At 42.0% G+C, this 18,859-nt stretch overlaps 1 protein-coding gene across 3 annotated transcripts; it reads left to right on the top strand.

Moving 5' to 3' along the window:
• The first annotated feature begins 17 nt into the window (after nucleotides 1–17).
• Nucleotides 18–17,356, top strand: mettl25 (methyltransferase like 25). 3 transcript variants are annotated; one of them, XM_040035406.1, is made up of 13 exons: nucleotides 18–135; nucleotides 475–591; nucleotides 1,119–1,325; nucleotides 1,472–1,578; nucleotides 1,698–2,282; nucleotides 2,591–2,738; nucleotides 5,940–6,034; nucleotides 8,062–8,091; nucleotides 8,644–8,717; nucleotides 11,416–11,509; nucleotides 12,475–12,549; nucleotides 12,970–13,041; nucleotides 16,569–17,356. In XM_040035406.1, the coding sequence occupies exons 3-13, from the start codon at nucleotides 1,256–1,258 to the stop codon at nucleotides 16,674–16,676; spliced, it is 1,458 nt and encodes a 485-aa protein (XP_039891340.1). In that variant the 5' UTR covers nucleotides 18–135; nucleotides 475–591; nucleotides 1,119–1,255; the 3' UTR covers nucleotides 16,677–17,356. The 3 variants fall into 3 exon arrangements, with proteins under 3 accessions (XP_039891340.1, XP_039891339.1, XP_039891338.1); XM_040035405.1 differs by lacking the exon at nucleotides 18–135 and having other exon boundaries at nucleotides 196–591; nucleotides 1,146–1,325; nucleotides 16,625–17,356; XM_040035404.1 differs by lacking the exon at nucleotides 18–135 and having other exon boundaries at nucleotides 201–591; nucleotides 1,146–1,325.
• Nucleotides 17,357–18,859: the final 1,503 nt, after the last annotated feature.

Raw genomic sequence — 18,859 nt, 5'->3', positions numbered from 1 at the left:
ATTGCGGAAGGCCCTATTTCAAAATGTTCCTTGTTGAAATTCCTTGTTATAAATTCATGCTGTAGTGAACAGGTATAAAAGGAGGCTTCAGTTAAAAAAATTTTAATAGTTTTTGAACAACTTATCAATAACAACGTGAGTTTTATTATTTTTTTCTTGTCGGACTTCCAAGTATGTTGGTTTTTGATGAAGTGTAAACGCCCTGTTACACTGTGTAAACTCGCCTTGTATGTATGTAAAGCTTATATTATTGAAAAATAAAAAGCAGATCAGTAAATTCATCGAACCGTTTTTTCTACTGCCAATGTCTAGGCGTACACCAGAAGTGGGACGTTTGCGTGCTTGCCCAGCTCCTCTTCGTTTTATTAATTAACATGAAATCCTCCTCATGCAGCCTCACAGAAATTCAGCAACGGATAGATGAAGTCACTCGGTTTCTATCTATAACTCTTAATATTGCTAATGCCCACACAGTGGAGTTTTACACTCACGACGTGTGGAAACGGTTCGTGGCCGTATCACCGGAGGACGTCCTGTCAGCTGTAGGTTCCGGTAATCACCAGCAGAGGGAGCCACAGCACAGGCGAAGTGGTAAGCTAGTTCCGACCAAACAAGAGAGCGAAGGGCTTTTCTTTTCTTTTCTTTTCTTTTCTTGTCTAATATGGAAGCTTGTTTCCTGGAAAAATGTCAGAGAGACCTAATTTCTTAAAAAAATTTGAGATAACAACCCCAGACATTGACTTATGGATGGCAAAAAATAAAATAAATAAATAAACTTTTCTGAGTTTTGGAAACATTCTTCCATGTTTAGGGACAAGGAGTAACCTAATACTAATGAAATATATATTTTTAAAGTGTTGATTTTACTTAGACTTGAAGTTGTTAGTTACTTTTGAAAGAAGGTAATTATCAGCCCAAATGTGTGTGGATCATATCGCATCTGGAAAGGGACTGCAGATGTTCTGGACCAAAATCTATGTTAGTATCAGCTTATTAAAGATTTGATCCCCAGTATTTATAAATTAATATAAATTATCAAGGCATAAAAGCAAAACTATTTATACATGGACCGAAACTGTGAATTTTAAAGTATATTCTGTGTGGACTTTATGTTACAGATATCCCATATCTGTCTCCCTAAACAGAGCAGCCCAGCACCACATTTGGGTTTTGCAATGATACAAAGCGACTGGTTGACACCCAGGAACTTGTGCAGGCAGCTAAAGAGCACTCTCTTCCCAGCCTTGGACTCTGCATGAGCCGGGAGAATCTACTGCAGGACCTCAGGGACATGAAGTCCGAGTCTGGTACTCCAGAGGAGACAGGTAGGGAAGGATTGTTTCCCACTGAGAACAGGAAGCAATCCAGGATTGTCCTGTTCAAATCACAACCATAATTTTTGAACCTATGTGGTGTCAATTTTGGGGAAACTGTGACATTTCTTTACACTGACCTTTTTTTTTTAATATAGTGGCTGCTTTTGAGTCAGATGAGTTTATGACTTCTAAGAAATCCCATGAAGTCCAGTCCATGTCTGAGGTGGTGGCCTGCCTGGCTCAGCACTGTGGGGTTAATCAGGTAGGGCAACATTTTTATAGGTACAGGCAATATCCTAAAGGTATATAAAAAAGAAATCTGTAAAAACCACTGAACAGCTCTTAACATGTACTGTTTTTGTTTTTTAACTTGACATGCAGGTGATAGATGTAGGCTCAGGGAAGGGCTACTTGAGCTCCTTCCTCTCTCTTCAGTATGCCCTTCGGGTGTATGGCATTGACTCCTCTAGCACCAACACCCACGGTGCTCAGGAGAGGAACAGGAAGCTAAAGAAGTTCTCGAAAGCATACCAGAAACACACCAAAGCAGCAAGGACGCAAGCAGAGGCCACACATTCGCCTCAGGAGGAGTTAATAGAAAAAAAAACTGGGCTGAATGGAGACGAAGATATTTTCTCTGGTAATGGGCCAAGAATTCGGTCACAAGAGGAGGAGAGGGTGTTAACAAGCTCATCAGACATCAACCCCACAGTGGAAGGACGTTCAGAGCAAAACCCAGAAACAGACGAGCTCTTCCTGAGTGCTTTATCCGTGGATGTAATACAGCCTGCTTCCCCCAGAGTTCCCCCAAGTCAACTCAGTGCTGAGGAGAGAGAGAGGAGGAAGAGAGAGAACCTGGAGAGGAAAGCTCAGAGCAGGGCAGACAGCACTGGAGCCGTGTTTTCACCTCTCACATCTTACGTTACTGCAGAAACAGAGCTCCGAGACCTCATCAATGAGCTGGAGGTGAGCAAACCCAAAGCCAAAAGTAAATGTTTAATAATATATGTAAAAAAAGAAAAGCTTCATCTATATTCAGCCAGCTGTAGAGCATAGTAGCATAGCTTGATTCCCATAGCAACTCCTAGAATTACAAGTGTGTCACAGCAGCTGGAGTTTGCATTACTGGAGTGAGTCTGGGGTGTGACTGCGGTGCCAAATCTGCAGCGCGTCATCATCAATAAATTTTACCATCGATCTCTACTACTCCCCCTACTTGCTTCCACCTCCTTTTCTGTTCTCTCCCATCTCTGTGTGATTTGTCCAAAACCCAGGATGCAGTCATGGTTGGCCTGCACACTTGTGGCGACTTGGCTCCCAGCACGCTGAGGATGTTTGTGGCTAAACCGGAGCTAGCCGCAGTCTGCAGTGTGGGCTGCTGCTATCACCTGCTGTCTGAGGAGTTTGACCATGCCGGACAGAGTAAACAAACACACACACACACACACACACACACACACACACACACACACACACACACACACACACACACACACACACAATTAGAGTTGTGTTTCTATCTGTCTCTGTTTGAGTTGAAAAACTGTAACTGTACACACACACACACACACACACACACACACACACACACACACACACACACACACACACACACACACACAGCCTGTGGTTTCTCATGTGCTGTTTATGTCTATTTCTCTCCCTCCTTATTTTCACTGACACTTCTCCCATAGTCCAATCTCAGACACCTGCACTTCATCAATCTGCTCTTATCAGAAATGTAATCTTATATTCCCACAAAGAGTCACATAAACACTTAAACCGAGCCACCACAACATTAAAACCACCTGCCAGATATTGTGTTGGTCCCGCTTGTGAGCACTGACCCGTGGACACAGATCTGTGATGTTCTGCGGTGTCTGTCACCAGGGCTTTGGCAGCTGAGTCTTTGGGTCCTGTGGGCTGTGGGGAGGAGACTGCTTAGATCAAGCCTTGAATCTTCCAAGTCCCAGTCAGTGCAGTGGTGCTGGATTCAGTCCTGTAAGGTTCAGTGTGAACCACTATAGTCAGAGAAGGATTATCCTCTGTATTTTTCCCATGTAGAGATCTTTAGCGTTTACAGAGAATGGTCAGAGCAGTAGAAGATATCCAATGAGCAGCAGCTGGCTGGGCGAAAATGATTTGTCAGGGGAGAATGGCCAGGCTGTTTTGGGCTGATAGAAAATTAACTAAAATAGCCACTCGTAAAAACCAAAGTATGCAGAAGAGCATCTCTAAAAATACAACAAGTCAAACCTTGAGGCACGTGGGCTACAGCAGCAGAAGACCACATCAGGTGGCAATCTTGTCAGCTAAGAACAGGAAACTGAGGCTACAGTTCATACGGTTTTACGGAAATTAGACAATAGAAGGGCAGAAAAATATTTCCTGGTGATCCAAAACATACTCGCATGGTGGGAAGGGCAGCAGCAAAACCACCTGTAGAGAATAGCGCAGGCATCAGTGATAACAGATATGACACTGATTAAACCTGACGTAGGCTAGAGAGGGCGCTGGGGTGGAGGAGAGTTGCACGACAGCTTGCACCTTTGCAGCAACTGTAGGTAGACTCAGTCAGGTTGAATGGTGTGCTTTATATGACATTTGCAGATTGGATCCAAGAGTCCTCCGTGTCATGTCTGAGCTAACTATTTATTTAATTTTCCATAGCTGGGACATGCCCAGCCACACTGCAATGTTGTGGCTGATTAGTGCATATTCCTACTTTTTAGTAAACAAGTCCAATATTCCACTGAGAATTCTGAGACTCGGCCTAGTTACCCTTCTGGAGATTGAGTTAAGCTCTGACGCCTACTGTTACAGTCATTAGACTGGATTTATGGATTTAAAATGGCTGTTGAAGGCTGCTGAAAATGAGAATATTTGACCCTTGTATTTAAAAACAGAATCTATTGGAAGGAATTGATTCTGCAGCCAGCGTGAAGTATTCTGTGTTTACGGTGTCGTAGTTAGCCCCGAGTTTCACACCGTAGAGGCTGTTTATCATTGTCTGCTGCTGCCCTAGCTTGACGGCAACGCAGGTGCCAGAATGCAGGCTGATATCATCCCTGTCTCATATATTCCTCCACTCCAGAGTTTATGAGGTATGAAATTGTCTACATGTGTCCTCATGCTTTGTCTGTAGCCTCTGCACGTCTGCAGGAAAAGAGGCCTCGCTGCTGTCGATACAGCACCACGTCATCTCTTGTTAACAGTGCGACCCTCGACACTCGAGAGTGGAAAATGCTATCATGACAGCTGATTGAAAACACTCTTTTCCACACTTGTTTCTCGATCATTTAAGGAAAGGAACAAAGGCGTTCGCTCACACACGCACAGTTTCACTCCCCTGTTGGCCTTACAGTGCAGTCTGGGCTGCAGGCCAGCTCCTGTGGTGGCCTGCTTCAGCCCAAAAAAGGATCCAAAGGCCTGAAAGCTTCGTTAGAGAAGGACGTTATACATTTATGTGATCGGCTCATTTAGAATTCAAGGATTTCCTGAAGTGCAGCAACCACATCTAGTACTGTAAACTTTCTATATACTCACAACAGCAAAAACAACTCCAAGACGAGTACAGCTTTTGAGTGTACATGTCCGGTCACACACTAGAATATCAGAAATATTTATCTGGCCACTTCAGAACGAGCTCTGTGACCAACACAAGCAAAGCTACTATAAACAGCTCTGTGCACATAATGTACTGAAATCCACCCTTCAGATGTCACAAAGCCTCGTCCACTTCAGTTGCTTCTAAGGGCCTGTGTTGGCGGCCATGTGCCAGGCAGACGTGAAGCCTACCTGACTGCTAATATGCCCCCGTGTCCAGAGCAGTTTGTGAGAGCCTGACCATCCACAGCTGCACATGTTATTAGTGCTTCCTTTGACTGTACTCCCACTGGATTCGCTGTGCCTTGGCCTCAGCCTTCCAACCTTTTTAAAGGGACATGAAAAGGATGGCATGCTGTCAACACTCGCCACCCTCCCACTGGGAATCAGGGTTTTTGAGTACTAAGAACTCCTGCGGTTAGAAAAATGGGGCTCAAATTGCTATTTTTCCACACAATAATTAGAGGTTAGCCGTACTGACTATTTAGGGGGTAACATATGAATTTGCTTGCATTAAAAGAGAAGTTTGAAGTTCTTTTGGGTGATTTTCTGCTGAGAGTTAGATTAGCTTAGCACAAAATGATTAAAAATTAGGAGGCTGATGCTCTTGGGTCCTCAAAGGTAACGAAACACATCTATCAGCATCTATAAAGCTAAATAATTCCGCTAGGTGAAATTTGCTAAACTGTACAAAACCTCAGGATTGAATCAATGTTATTTTTAGGCTAGGCTAGGCTTGCTTTCCCCAAGGTTTATCTTTTGTGCTAAGCTAAGCTAAATTCCTGCTGGCTGTGTCTTCGGATTTAATTTAACAGTAACTAATAGGTCATTTGAATCCACTCCCCTGGGATGTTCTGAGGCAATCACTGCAAAAAACAACAAAAAAAGTTCGGTACTTTTGCTATCTTGATGTTTCTCTTGCAAATATTTGAAATAGATGAAAACAGCATGAAAAATCCCACTGGTCAACTAAACTGATTAATCAGTTGACTCATATTCCTGTGTGTCCTCTCACAGAGTGTTTACAGAGTGTGTGTGGTTTCCCTCTGAGTCAGTACCTCTGTGACCAATCCTGCTTTTGTGGCAGAAATGCCAGGATGTCAGCATGTTTGGTAAGTTTCTCATGTGTTTTTTTCTTTTTTCATGGCTGCATACAAAAAGCCCCCCCAAACAAACAAAAAAAACTATTAGCTGACAGTAAAACTTTACACTGATGAACTCAAGAGTCTGACCGTCAGTGGATGAATCACATACTGTTCATGTTCTCATAACCCTTGGTGCATACCGAGGTCTGATGGATACAGTCAACTGTATTTATACTGTCTCTTCCAGTGTATATAATTTTGCTTCTGTAACCAACCACAGTGGATTTGAAATGAAGTAGTGAAGCTGTGATTGAAGTGCAGACCTGCAGCTTTATTACAAGCGGTTTAAAAAACGTTGCATGGCAAATTACACCCATTTGTTATAAAGCCTTTCCATTTTCACAGGCTCAGAAGAAACTGTCCCCCCACCACCACACACCACACACACATACACACACACATTCACTTGAACAGCATGCTCGGATGCATTGAGGTCACTTGTCTGAATTGGATATTTAGGAACATTACATTTGTTCGCCTTACAAATCTCTGGGGCTGCTTGCACAGCATCATCCATCGTGGCCCTATTTTTATGCTGCAGATCTGAGCACCTCGGCCGGGAGTCCATTGATTAGCCACTTATTAATCGTCACACAGTTGCTTAAAGACAAACTCCCCAAGGATTATAGTTGGAAGCCAGAAATCTTCTCGTATCAAGCTCATGTCTCTCTCCTCTGTGACCAGTCCAGATATGTGTTCGTAGAAAAAACATCATCAGTTTGCACCAGTTGCCCAGATCCTACATCCACCAACGCATCACTGCGGTTTTGACAGACACTTTGGTATTTTTTGTGTCAGTGGTTTCCCAATAGTGTGCACATTGAGGCAAGTCTGGGTGTGCCCTGATCCAGGTGTGCTTTGGTATTTTTGTCCAACCATTGAATTGTTATTGCAAACATATAACTGTTCTATGTGCACTGCAAGGGTCCGTTTCAGAATCAGAAGCCAAACAACTCTTCTGAAAGAAACTTGGCCTACCTTAAAAGAGCACTGGATTCATACCAAAGGCTGACAAGTTAACAGAGGCAAAGTATTGTTGAGTGGTGACAACTCTGCAATAGATTACAAATGGCACGGGCTGTCAAAGAGTGTTATTCTGAAAAGCAAAAAGGGAGAACTCTTTGGGTGACAAAGATTGTTTTGCATAGATACTCCGTAGTTGTGCCTTGCTCGCAAAGAGTTTGAAAACTAATACTTTGGACCATCAGCCCTTTCATTCTGGCCCAAGGTAAAAGTTTTTTTCTTCACCAAGGAAATACCAAGAATTCTTCGATCATCAAGAAATTTCTTGCCTTCCTTGGGTAAATGTCTGTGTTATCCACGTTGCTGAACTTTCCGGTGCATCCCTTCTTTCCAAAAACCTGCAAAATTGAACTGGCAACCCAAGAGTTTCCACTATCTTTCCAATAGATCTCTTTTGTTTTTCACCCTAGCGATGGCATTCTTCATGTGCGCTGACACATCTTTCCATGTCTGTAATATTGAGAGTTCCCATGAGCAGCTACCAAATTCAACTTCAATATGTGGCGTTTTACAGAAGCAAAAATGTACCACTGTTCAAATACTTATGTACCTAATATACTAGACCAGGGGTGGGGGAACTCCAGGCCTAAAGGGCCGGTGTCCTGTAGGTTTTATGGCTAAATGACCTTCTCGACATGTCTCGAAGTTCTCCAGAGGCCTGGTAATGAACTAATCATTTGATTCAGGTGTGTTGACCCAGGGTGACATATAAAATCTGCAGGACACCGGCCCTTGAAGCCTGGAGTTCCCCACCCCTGGACTAGACAATAGGCTCAGAAGTCTTGTAGAGTCCATCTGCTGTTCTGGCAGCACACAAAGGACCAAGACTATATTAGACAAGGGTGATCATAATGTTTTGGCTCATTAGTATAAGCAGAGCATCAGAAATGGGTTTTTTTTCTTTGCTCCTACAGCTCACTTTTTTTCCAGGAAAGTCTTTGTCTTAACACTTTCCCATTTGTCTCAAACAGGCACTGGAAAGAGTTGCACTTGGCCAAGGGGTAAGTAAGGCGTGCATACTAACTGTAATCAATATCATAGACAAATAGCCATCATTGCAAAAGAATGGAAGCTCTTTCTGTAAACTGTCATTACGCTCATCAAAACAAATACATCAAATGATTTCAAATCACAAGTACGGGCTTTCACAATCACCCAGCACCGTATTATCTTCATTGCTGATCTCCGGCATGCATTCAAACAATCAGCCCATTAATTCTGCTATTGTTTTAAGTCTGTGATTGACTACAGTGTATTTATTTGAAATGCAGAGCTTGGAGGCTCCAGGCCAAAGCTGATACATGACACCCGCTGCCATTAATATGGAATGTTTATAAATATTAATGCAATCATGGAAAGATTGATTACTGACTGGAACAGAACTCTGAATCCAAAAACAGGCTTGATTGCTTGCTAGTGTTGCACTAAGTTTGCAAAGTGTCAGAAATATTCGTCGGCCATTTGTACACGTTTGGTGAAGGAAAAAAAGAAGTTTTTCACTGTAAAAGCTGAGTTATCTTAATTCAAATAAACAGCTTTGTCCTTCCTTGCAGATTCAGATGGAATCTCTGTTCTACCGAGCAGTCCTTCATGTTATTCTGAGGGACCACTACAGCTCCTATAAAAGGTAATCTACAGGAATTCACATCTGGACCATCGGATTTCTAGTGGAGTATGAGAAATGAGGGCAAATGCATGTAATTTTTTAAGACCTTTTTTTCCTTCTCCCTGTCAGTGTGTACAGTATCAACTGTGTTTGGTTAGAATGAGTGAGAACAGAACAGGTGTCAAGCTTTGATAGCAGTCCAAAGGTTTTGTTTTATTTGTTGTGAACCAGAAGTGAAAGGTTTCTTTCTCTGGCTTGTTTAGGTTACAAATGACCCAAGACTTGCCAGCAAAAGCCATATGTACTCAATTCCTGGCCAGATTTGGGTGTATTGTTGTATCAGGCCTAATGAATAATAGACTTGAGGGTTCAAATGAGCTTGAAGTTTACATATAATTCAGTTAGTGGACAGAAATTGAACTGACAGGAATCTAAGTCTTTTGTTTCCAAGCAGGTAACCTATGGCAATTCTAGCGGCTAGAGCACAGCTACAAATGTTTTGTTCTGAAAATGTTCAAAGATCATTACCCTTCAGCTTTATAGTGATGTTTTCAGTACAGGAAACATTATAAAAAATTTTGATTAAACCAGTTTCCTGAGCTTGCAGGTATTATTTGCGAAAAAATAGGAACATTCCCTACTACATGCAGCGTGACCCCCACATAGGACAATGCTGCTTTAATCTAAATGCTAACATAAGCTATGTTATATGTTCATACTGTCTGCGCTAACACATAACATAGCTGGAAACATTCCTCAGAGATTTTGGCCCATGTTGACACGATGGTGTCACACAGTTGCTCCAGATTTGTCGGCTACACATGTGTGATATGAATCTTCTAGTCCACCACATCTCAAGGTGCTCCGATTGTTTGAGATCTGGTGACTGTGGAGGCGATTTTAGTACAGTGAACTCAAAGTTGTGTTCAAAAAACAGTTTAAGATGATTTGAGCTTTATGATATGGCATACTATCCTGCTGTAAGCAGCCATCAGAAAGCAGGTATGCTGTGGACACGGTCAGCAACAATACACAGCTAGGCTTAGGTATTTAAATGATGCTTAGTTGGCAATAAGAGACTCAAAAAGTGCCAAGAACGTATCCCCCCCACACCATTAAACCAATGCCAGACTGAACTGCTGACACGAAGGAAGATGGATCCATGCTTTCATGTTGTTTACACTTAATTCTGACCTCACTGTTCAAATATCACAGCAGCAATTCAGACTCATCAGACCAAGCAATGTTTTCTCAGTAGCTCATGTGCTTCAAAGTTTGATGTGTTGGTATGCTCGTCTGCATACCTTGGTAGTAATTAGTGGCTAGCTGGGTTATTGTTACCCAAAAGCAGCCTGGCCATTCTGTTCTGAGGTCTGGCACCAACTTCATCTTCACCCAGGGAACTGCTGCTCACTGGATATTTTTCCTTTTTCAGACCATTCTCTGTAAACCCTAGAGATGGTTGTGTGGGAAAATCCCATCTCAGAGGAGGTCATCACCATGCCGTGTTCAAAGTCCCTAAAATCACCTTCCCCATTATGATGCTTGGTTTAAACTTCAACCTAAAGTCGTTGAATTATTACCTTGTTTGATTGATTAGATATTTGCGTTAAAGAGCATTTGAACTGGTGTACTTAATAAATTGTCCAAGAGTAAATACTGTTTACCATGCTTATCATCTTATTATACAGAGTTAGCATTGTAACAGTTACTGTTAGCACTAAACACAACAGTAGTTGGTCAAAAATGACAATTAAAGTGATGATGGGACTCTAATGCTAATGCAATCAAAGTCATTCCAATATATACTGATGGGAAGGTGAATGTACCAAATTTCATAGCAGTCCATTAAACAGTCTAAAAAAAGCCAGTAAAATCATTAAAATTTGTACTCTGAGAATCATTTCTATAAAACTTCAGCTGCTTTTAGTTATTTCTCTTTTGACCAAAGTGGTGGCGAGACTAACTGGACATACATGCCATAACTGACTTACCGTACTTAGATCCACAAAACTACTAGGAATAAAAAGGTGAGCCGTTGCCTACAGAGAATTTAAATAAAGGTACCAAAATATGGGCACATATATGAGAAGGCAGCGTCATAACGCACACAGAAACATGTTTAGACTGGCAGTGGTTCTTGATTATGCATTTTAAGTTAAAAATTCCTGCTAAACTCCACATCTCCTTTTTTCTTTGTGAATTTTCTAGTGTTTCTTGTGGATTTTTGGTATTTTATTGAACATTTGTACATTTTCTACATTACTAGAAATACTGTAAAAAAATAGAAATTCTTAACACCATCTGGTAGCAATTAAGGCAGAATATGCAGGCATCCTTCAAGCTTCAGTTTGTCCTTAATTCACCTTGCTATCCAAAGAGTAGCTGCTGCTTTACACCCCAGCCCATTCTCACTCCATTCCCTATACTGTAAGGCCTTTCAGCCAGTGTGGTGCACATCTTTAGTGACTGATTGTATCTGCCCAACAAAGCCAAACAATAGAAGGAAATGCTGCAGACCTCAGTTTACTCTTATCAAAATATTATCACTCCAGACACCATCAAAGAGAACCTGCCTGCTGACCTTTGACCTTCATCAGATCAGCATTGAATGCCCATTAGTCTTCCCCAAACACCAGCTATTCCTCATCGTTTAATCCTTAGAAACATTTGCTGAGGTGTGAGTGCATCACTGAGCAGAAACATGTTTGTTCCACAGTGAAAAGCGAGTTGGGAATGTTTACTCCAAAGCAAAGTCATTTGTGGACTACGTTCGGCGAGCTCTGCGCAGACTGGAACTGGATGAATCAAAGGTCGGGAGCAGAATATTACACTCATCTTTACACCTTCCACAAACACACAAGAAAAGAAATAAACACACTGTCCTTCTGCATTTTCAGCTACAGATTTAGGTTAGAGCTAGACTCAGTAAGTGGACCATTTCCAATCCATATTTTTACTCATGACCTCAAACAGAGAAGCGTTGCATAATTCACAATTCAAAATTATCCTTATTTGTTTTATACTGACCCTTGTTGTAGTCCCTGAGTTCATTCTCAGCTGTTTAAGCTCCTCTCTCTTTAAGGCCACCCTCCCTTTGATCCAGCTGGTCTTCTGATTGGCTGGTTGGGGCCAGTCCCAACCAGCCAATCAGCAGCTGGATAGGCCCAGATGTTTTGACATCTTACAGAGCCATAAGTACAAAAAAAGACTGCCTGACAGTGGAATTATACTTCTGCACCTACTGCACTGTGACCTAATGTGCAGCTCCATAGGAATCTAACTACACGTCACACTCAGTGCGGCCTCCACAGATATAAATGCTAGCAACAGCTTTAGCCGCTTGTGAAGCCGACATCATAGGCTGCGTGTAGATGAGGCCTGAGCTTTTGCCTCTCAGGGATTACTTTCACATATGCTGACCTCATTATTTGAAAATTTGAGCAACAATCATTCTAACAGCATGTATGTGACAGGATATAAGTAAAAACCTAACAGGTTGATTTAGGTTAACAATAGAGTGTGTCGTATCGTATAGTATAGTATAGTATCTTAGTATAGGATCTTTCACACTGTTGAGAAGTCTGTCATCTGGTTGCTCTGGGTAACAGTGGGCGATGGCGCGCTTCTGTCTGTCCCATGTTTCTCACAGCTCTTTAAAAACATGCTATTTTCTTTCACTTGTCCCACTTCACATCTCCCTCACAGCTTGCTTCCAACTTTTTTTGTCATTCTCCTCTCTTTTACCTGCATATATAACACGTCACTCTCTCTTTAGCTCTCTGACAGCGACATCCAGGATTATCACAACACATACAGAGTGCGAATGGATGAGATGCATGCTTTTAACATGGTAAGTCTTCCATACATCTTGGTTCTCTCCCTGTCGAGCATCCTAGTATTTAATTCCCACCTTAGATTCCAACAACATGTTTAAACCCTTTTTTGTGTAAAAATCTTTTCTATCCTGCAAAAAGAAAAAAAATTACAGACCACTAAGTGAGGTCATTGTATTCTACGGGGAAATAATGAGAGAGTGATTGCTCTGAACGAGAAGAAAACCACCCACTTTTTTCCCTCTTCTTTTCTGAGGCCACTAATTGTGATGTCAGCCAGCATACCAGTTTTCTTTCATGACACAAACCAGTAAAATAGGTTTTGGGGAATTGCGGACTACTTGGAAGACACAAGTTTTGCATATGTGTCAAATAGAGTAAAAAAAAAAAAAAAGATATACACATGTGCTTTCTCTCATGTCGGCCTCTTTCTACAGCTGAAGGTGACCCTTGCTCCCTGTATCGAAGGTCTGATTCTCCTCGATCGCCTCTGCTATCTGAAAGAACAGGTAAAAAAAATACTTGGTGTCATCAAACTGTCAAATCCTGCTTAAATGAATTCAACTCTGATGGTGCTTCAGAACATTCACAGCACAGCTTTGGAGGATTTTTCCAATTTTCTGTCTGGGCTCATCTTTATGATTCGCTTGTTCAGCTTGTTGATTGGGATATGAAATATACTTCCCAGATGATGAAAGTGAACACACAGAAATGTCAGCTGAAATCTGGAAACCTCTCTTTGTTATTGACAGTAACATAGGTGTCGGCTAAATTGAAGCCAGCCTGCAATTTATCATCTCGTGTTCCGGCAGCCAAACACAACACGCTAATCTTTGGTCTGAGTCATAACGATGAGATGTGTATGATCGAAAAGCTTTGAAGTTCTGATTATGCGCGATTATATGTCAGATGAACCTCCTTAAATGAGAAGGGGGGGGACGTAATCAAGCTCTGTAACATCAAGTGCACTGGTCAGCGTTTGGGGGATCTCCCTTGAGGTCAAGCAGAGGAAGAGGGGAAAATAGGAGATGATGGATGGATGTTAATGTGATCCATGCGGTGATAAGTGTGCAGAAGCACGTTCAGCCTTAAACAATCATGTAAGCACACAAAGATCAGGTGTTGAATTGATGTGTTTTCACTGAATTTGCAGGCCCTGATAGTAGAACAGCGGTGCACATATTCCAGTAAGGAGAGATCATCTGGAAGAAGAGAATGAGATTTATTACAAAGAATATGAATATGCAAATTTAGACTCAAATGAGAGGCGACATCATGGAGCAGATTCCCAGATTATGGTAGGAGATTGGTTGGACCCACAGGAGTCACATACACTGCTTGTGGAGCAGAGTAAGCAGATGGCTGCTGAGCACTTTTGGATGAGATGCCCTGGAAAACTTGGATGATGTAGAGACGGGGAGGAGGAGGGTTGCACGACGGACGGCCTGAAAGGGAGACTTTACAGATCGCTTTACAGAGCGAATTTAAAGGACTGAACAGGGGCCTGAATGGAGGCTGATTGACCCAGAGAGTGTGGGCAGATAGATTATTTTTGGATAAAAGCACAAATGGCAACATTTTCATAGAGGTGAGTTTGACAGCGTGGAAAATCGAAATCACACCGGGGCGGCGCAGCCGAGTGTGAAACGGCTGGGTTTAGAATTAGCACCTCCAAGTCTGAGGCCATGGTTCTCAGCCGGAAAAGGGTGAACTGCCCACCCTTTGTTGTGGTGGATTGTTGTCCCAAGTGCAGGAGTTTTAAGTATCTCAGGGGTCTTGTGAGGGAAGAGTGTAGCAGGACATTGACAGATGAACTGGTGTGGCACCGGCAGTCAAGTTTCAAGTTTTATTGTCATGTACAGATAAACAGTGTAGCCACATTTACCCATAATGAAATTCTTTGGCTCGAGCTCCTCAGCTTTACATGAGGATATAGAAAGTCTGCAGTTATATTAAGAAGAAAATAACAGAAAATAGCAGTAATAATAATGATAAAAGAGAAAAAACAGGAAAAAAGTATTAAATATTTAGAGAATTTAAGACAAGTTGGTATTTACAGGTTGTGCAAAACTTGTGCATAAGCATTTAAGTGGCATTTGTTGAAGTGCCAGTGTGTAGAGTCCTGTAATTATAGTGAGTGTGTAATGGTGTGTATAGAATGTCAGCAGTTCAAAAGCCTGATGGCTTGTGGGTAGAAACTGTCTCTGTGTCTGCTAGTGCGAGTCTGAATGCTCCCGAATTGCCTGCCGGACGGCAGGAGCGTGAAAAGTCTGTGGCTGGGGTCATGCAGAAGCTGTACCGGTCTGTTGTGGTGAAGACGGAGCTGAAAATAAAAGAGAAGCTGTTGATTTCCTGGTTGACCCGTGCTCCTAGCGCTTGTGGCCATAAGCTGGTGTCAGTGACAGAAAGGATGAGATGATGGGTACAAGTGGTGGAAATCAGCTTCTTTGCAAGAGTGGAGGGTCTCTCCCTTAGTAATGGGGTGAGGTTTTAAGTCATTTAGAACAACTTGAAGCAGAACCAGTTAAGGTGGTACAGGCATCTGACCAAGATGTGTCCTGGAGGTCTCCTATGTGTGGTGTTCTGGGCATGTCCTATTCGGAAGACCCAAGAAATCCTGCGTGGACGTGGCCAGGCAGAGGGAGGTCTGGTTGTCTCTCCTTAGACTGCCATCCTACAGCACAGACTCACATAAGCAGCAGAAAATGGTTGGATCGGTCAGTGGAAAAAACTGAGAGAGAGAAAAAGAGAGAAGCACAAAGAGATATTGGCCCATATCACCAAGAAGAATGGAGACAGAACATGAAAGAAGACCTCTTTCTGTATTGAACTCACATCAAAAACTTCGATCAGCACAGTGTGTTCTGCGTATTCTGTGTTTCAGTGTAGCACTGCTGTCCACATTTCTTAATCTAATCGCAGTCACATCAAAATGCGGGTGGAGATCAACAGTTTTAGAAACAACGTCAAAGGATTGTACTTTTCAGCCAACAACAGCAGCAAACAAAGCTCTTGCTTGTGATGGTTTAATGGATGACAGTGTTAATCGGCTGCTCAGTCCCCTATTTTGCATAGGGGCTGGTCAGAATTTGAATTTGTCCGTCACTGGTTTGTGACTAAACCTAGCACCACCCATCAGGCCTTCCTGTAAAATCCGCCAGCCACAGGTTTTTAGTCCAGATTAAAAACTCTAAAGAGTGTTCACGGGTAAAAGTTTATTGTAAAAATACTATTTTAGGGGAGGAATTCCCAAATGCCTCACAGCAAGAGGGTCCAAGATCTGAATCCTCTGTCTGGCCGGGGGCTTTCTGTGTGCAGTTTGGACGTTCTCCCTTTGTTTCCATGTATTGGTGTGACTGTGAGTGTGAATGGTTGTCCTTGTTAGGTCTGCAGCAAACTGGTGACCTGTTCAGGGTCTCGCCCTAAGTGGAAGCGAATGGTTGGAAGGATGACATGATCACTTGATCGTGTATGAATCATATCAGAGTTTCAGAAAAGGTGGGCGGGAGTAAGCGACACAGTATGCTTGTTTTATTGGTGTAAATGCTCCCCATCTGTAGATATGCACTTCTGTCCACGATAGCACAGTGTTAGAACTTACAACAGATATTGAAGACCCCTCGGCTATGAGTTACAAACACCTGCTTTGAGATTTTTAAATGGACTGAGTACAAACATGGTTGTGGGGTGACTGCCTGAGAAATTTCTGAACACACCCTAGTCAGCACTAGATGATGACAGAGAGAGAGAGATTTCCAGCGCGCATACAACCTCTGGGTTGGCTACAGTTCTACAGCTAAACAGCTTAGCTGCCAAGGAAGACAAACTTGTTTTGCACATAAACATGAGCCCACCTGAGTGAACACTTGCACAGATATTTCTTCTCGGGGGATTCAATAGAGAATTCTTTTATAGAGGAAACATCCTTCAGCTGTAATAAAGCCCAAACTGGGAGCAGAATCAAGATTTTTATATCAGCTCTGTTGTGTGTTTTTTTTTTTTTTTTTTTTTTTTTCTTCTTTTCCTTGTATGCCAGGAGGACGTGTCATTCTCTGCACTGGTGCAACTGTTTGACCCCCTGTTGTCTCCCAGATGCTATGCTGTCATCGGACTCAAGAATGATGGGAAAAGAACTACAAGCTGAGGAACTCGAACATATGCACATAATACAATGATTCAAGGTTCATGTTTATACATGAACGAAGCAGCAATCACGCTTTGAAAGTGATTGTATTATGTATGCATTCCCAACTGTTTGTTTTAATTGCGACATTTCATCTAGTTTGAATCTTTTTTTTAATGTTATCTCGATTTGTGGAACACATGGTGTTACTTTTAAATGGAAAAGTATCTGAAATATTTCTACTTCTCTGGTCTTGGCCTTGGGTTCTTCTCAGAGATCAAACCCGTGCTCGAAACACCTGGAAAAACTGCCTTTTCTCTTTGATAGCATACTATGTATTGCATCCTTTTAACATGTTTTTAAAGACTGTTTAGGGGGTTTGAAGCATTATGGGATTTAAAGTAACCAGGATCCCCTCAGCAGGTCTGGAAACTCAATTTCTAGAATCCCAAACCAGAGGAAGTAGAGGAAAAGACAGGGCATGTGGTACCCTTGTCTCCAATCTTAATATTTACTTTTTTTAAATTTACCTCTGCCTCGGTTATTTAATAAATCATATTCTTTGTACATGTTTGAAAATTAATGTATGTGGGTTTTGTTTTTTGTTTTTTTGTTTTTTAGCATATATCTCTTCTTCTGACCTTTCCCTGTAAAACCCGTAAGATGGTCGTGTGTGCAAATTGCAGTAAATCAGCAGTTTCTGAAATATTGTGACCAGCCTGTCTGACACCAGCAACCATACCACATTCAAAATCACTTAAATCACATTTCTTTCTCATTCTGATGCTCAGGTTGAACTTCAGCAGGTCATAAAGACCATGTGTATTTTTTTAGCTGCTACAGTGTGATTGGCTGATTAGATATTTGCATTAACGGGCAGTTGAACAGGTGTTCCTAATAAAATGACCAGTGAGCATATAGTTAATATGGTTACTGTAGGAATAAAACATTAAATTTATGGGAAACTGTTCAGCTACCAGGTTAATGGATGACAGCTTCTTACTATATGAATATAATATTTAAATGGTTAAAATGTTAAACCCTCTGTCAAGTGCAAAACTTGACCGAAATTTAACAAACTCAAAATAACCATTTTTGTAGTGTTAGTTTATCTAACAAGGCTGCAGTTGAATAAATAAAACATAAAAGTGTTTGGAAACAATATTTTCTTCCTAAATAATGAGAATTAGTTCTGTCAAGTTGTATTCAGCTTTGTGCAAAACCCCACCACTGAGCCAGTAATGAGTATGTCAGCTGTGTGTGAACATTTTCATTAAAGCTAGGTAGTAAATTATGGAGCCTGAACAAACGTAGCCTGCAAGTAAGGAAATAGGCCATAGGACACTTTCCCACTGTGCAGCACTGGTGCAAAGCATTTCTTGTTTTCTCCCACTGCATCTACTATTTGTCACTGTAGCCACAGCAGCCTGCACATCTGTTGGCAATTCATAGGTCTGTCAACGTTGCCGTGGTGAAGCTGTGTCCTCGAGTGTTATTTTTATCTCTGTAAAGACACATGGCGAGGCTCTCTCTGCTGTGTCTGGACCGTGTTTGGATCCGGCACCGTGCTTCACACTGACAGCCTGCTGTAGTGGCCAAACTGGACTGACACGAATACAAACAATTCAAGATGTGTACAAAGCTTGTTTAGGATATAAATATTGTCGGGTTTTGTTGCGGCGTGTGAGTCACGTCCTCTTGACCTTTCCCATCTTTGACTTCTAGCACGCATGTTTACGCAAATTCAAAAATCTCCTTTTCATGTGCCCACAAGGAAGAGGAGGAAAATGGCACGATGAAAGGCTTGCATCCGACACAGGCACGTGAAAGAAACCAGTTGAAAGGTATAGTCGGCGCAGTGTAGGCAAACTGCAATTTCCTGATTTGCAGTTGACAGATGACAGGGAAAGAAATGTTTCAGGGTGCGATGACGGCTTCAGAAGGAAAATCATTCAAAGCGTTCCCACCTCAGACTTCTCACTGTAAGGTAGGAATGAGAGGAAGCAGAGAGGAAGCGAGGGGAGTGTGTCAACACATTTGCTTTCAGCTGCGATCACTGTTTCTCACGGTGGTGTTTGGATACAATACAAGCTCCTGCCACCCTCCCTGATTTAAACTAAAGAAAAAATCTCAAGGGTCCACTAACGTAATAAGCATTACTCTGTCCAGTAATATCTCTATTACACAGCAGGTCTGTGTGAATG

Source organism: Simochromis diagramma, unplaced genomic scaffold, assembly GCF_900408965.1.
Source record: "Simochromis diagramma unplaced genomic scaffold, fSimDia1.1 OVJJ01000816.1, whole genome shotgun sequence".
In the NCBI taxonomy this organism is placed as follows: domain Eukaryota; kingdom Metazoa; phylum Chordata; class Actinopteri; order Cichliformes; family Cichlidae; genus Simochromis; species Simochromis diagramma.
Note: the sequence above shows the minus strand (reverse complement) of the source record. Positions and strands in the feature narration are given on the sequence as shown.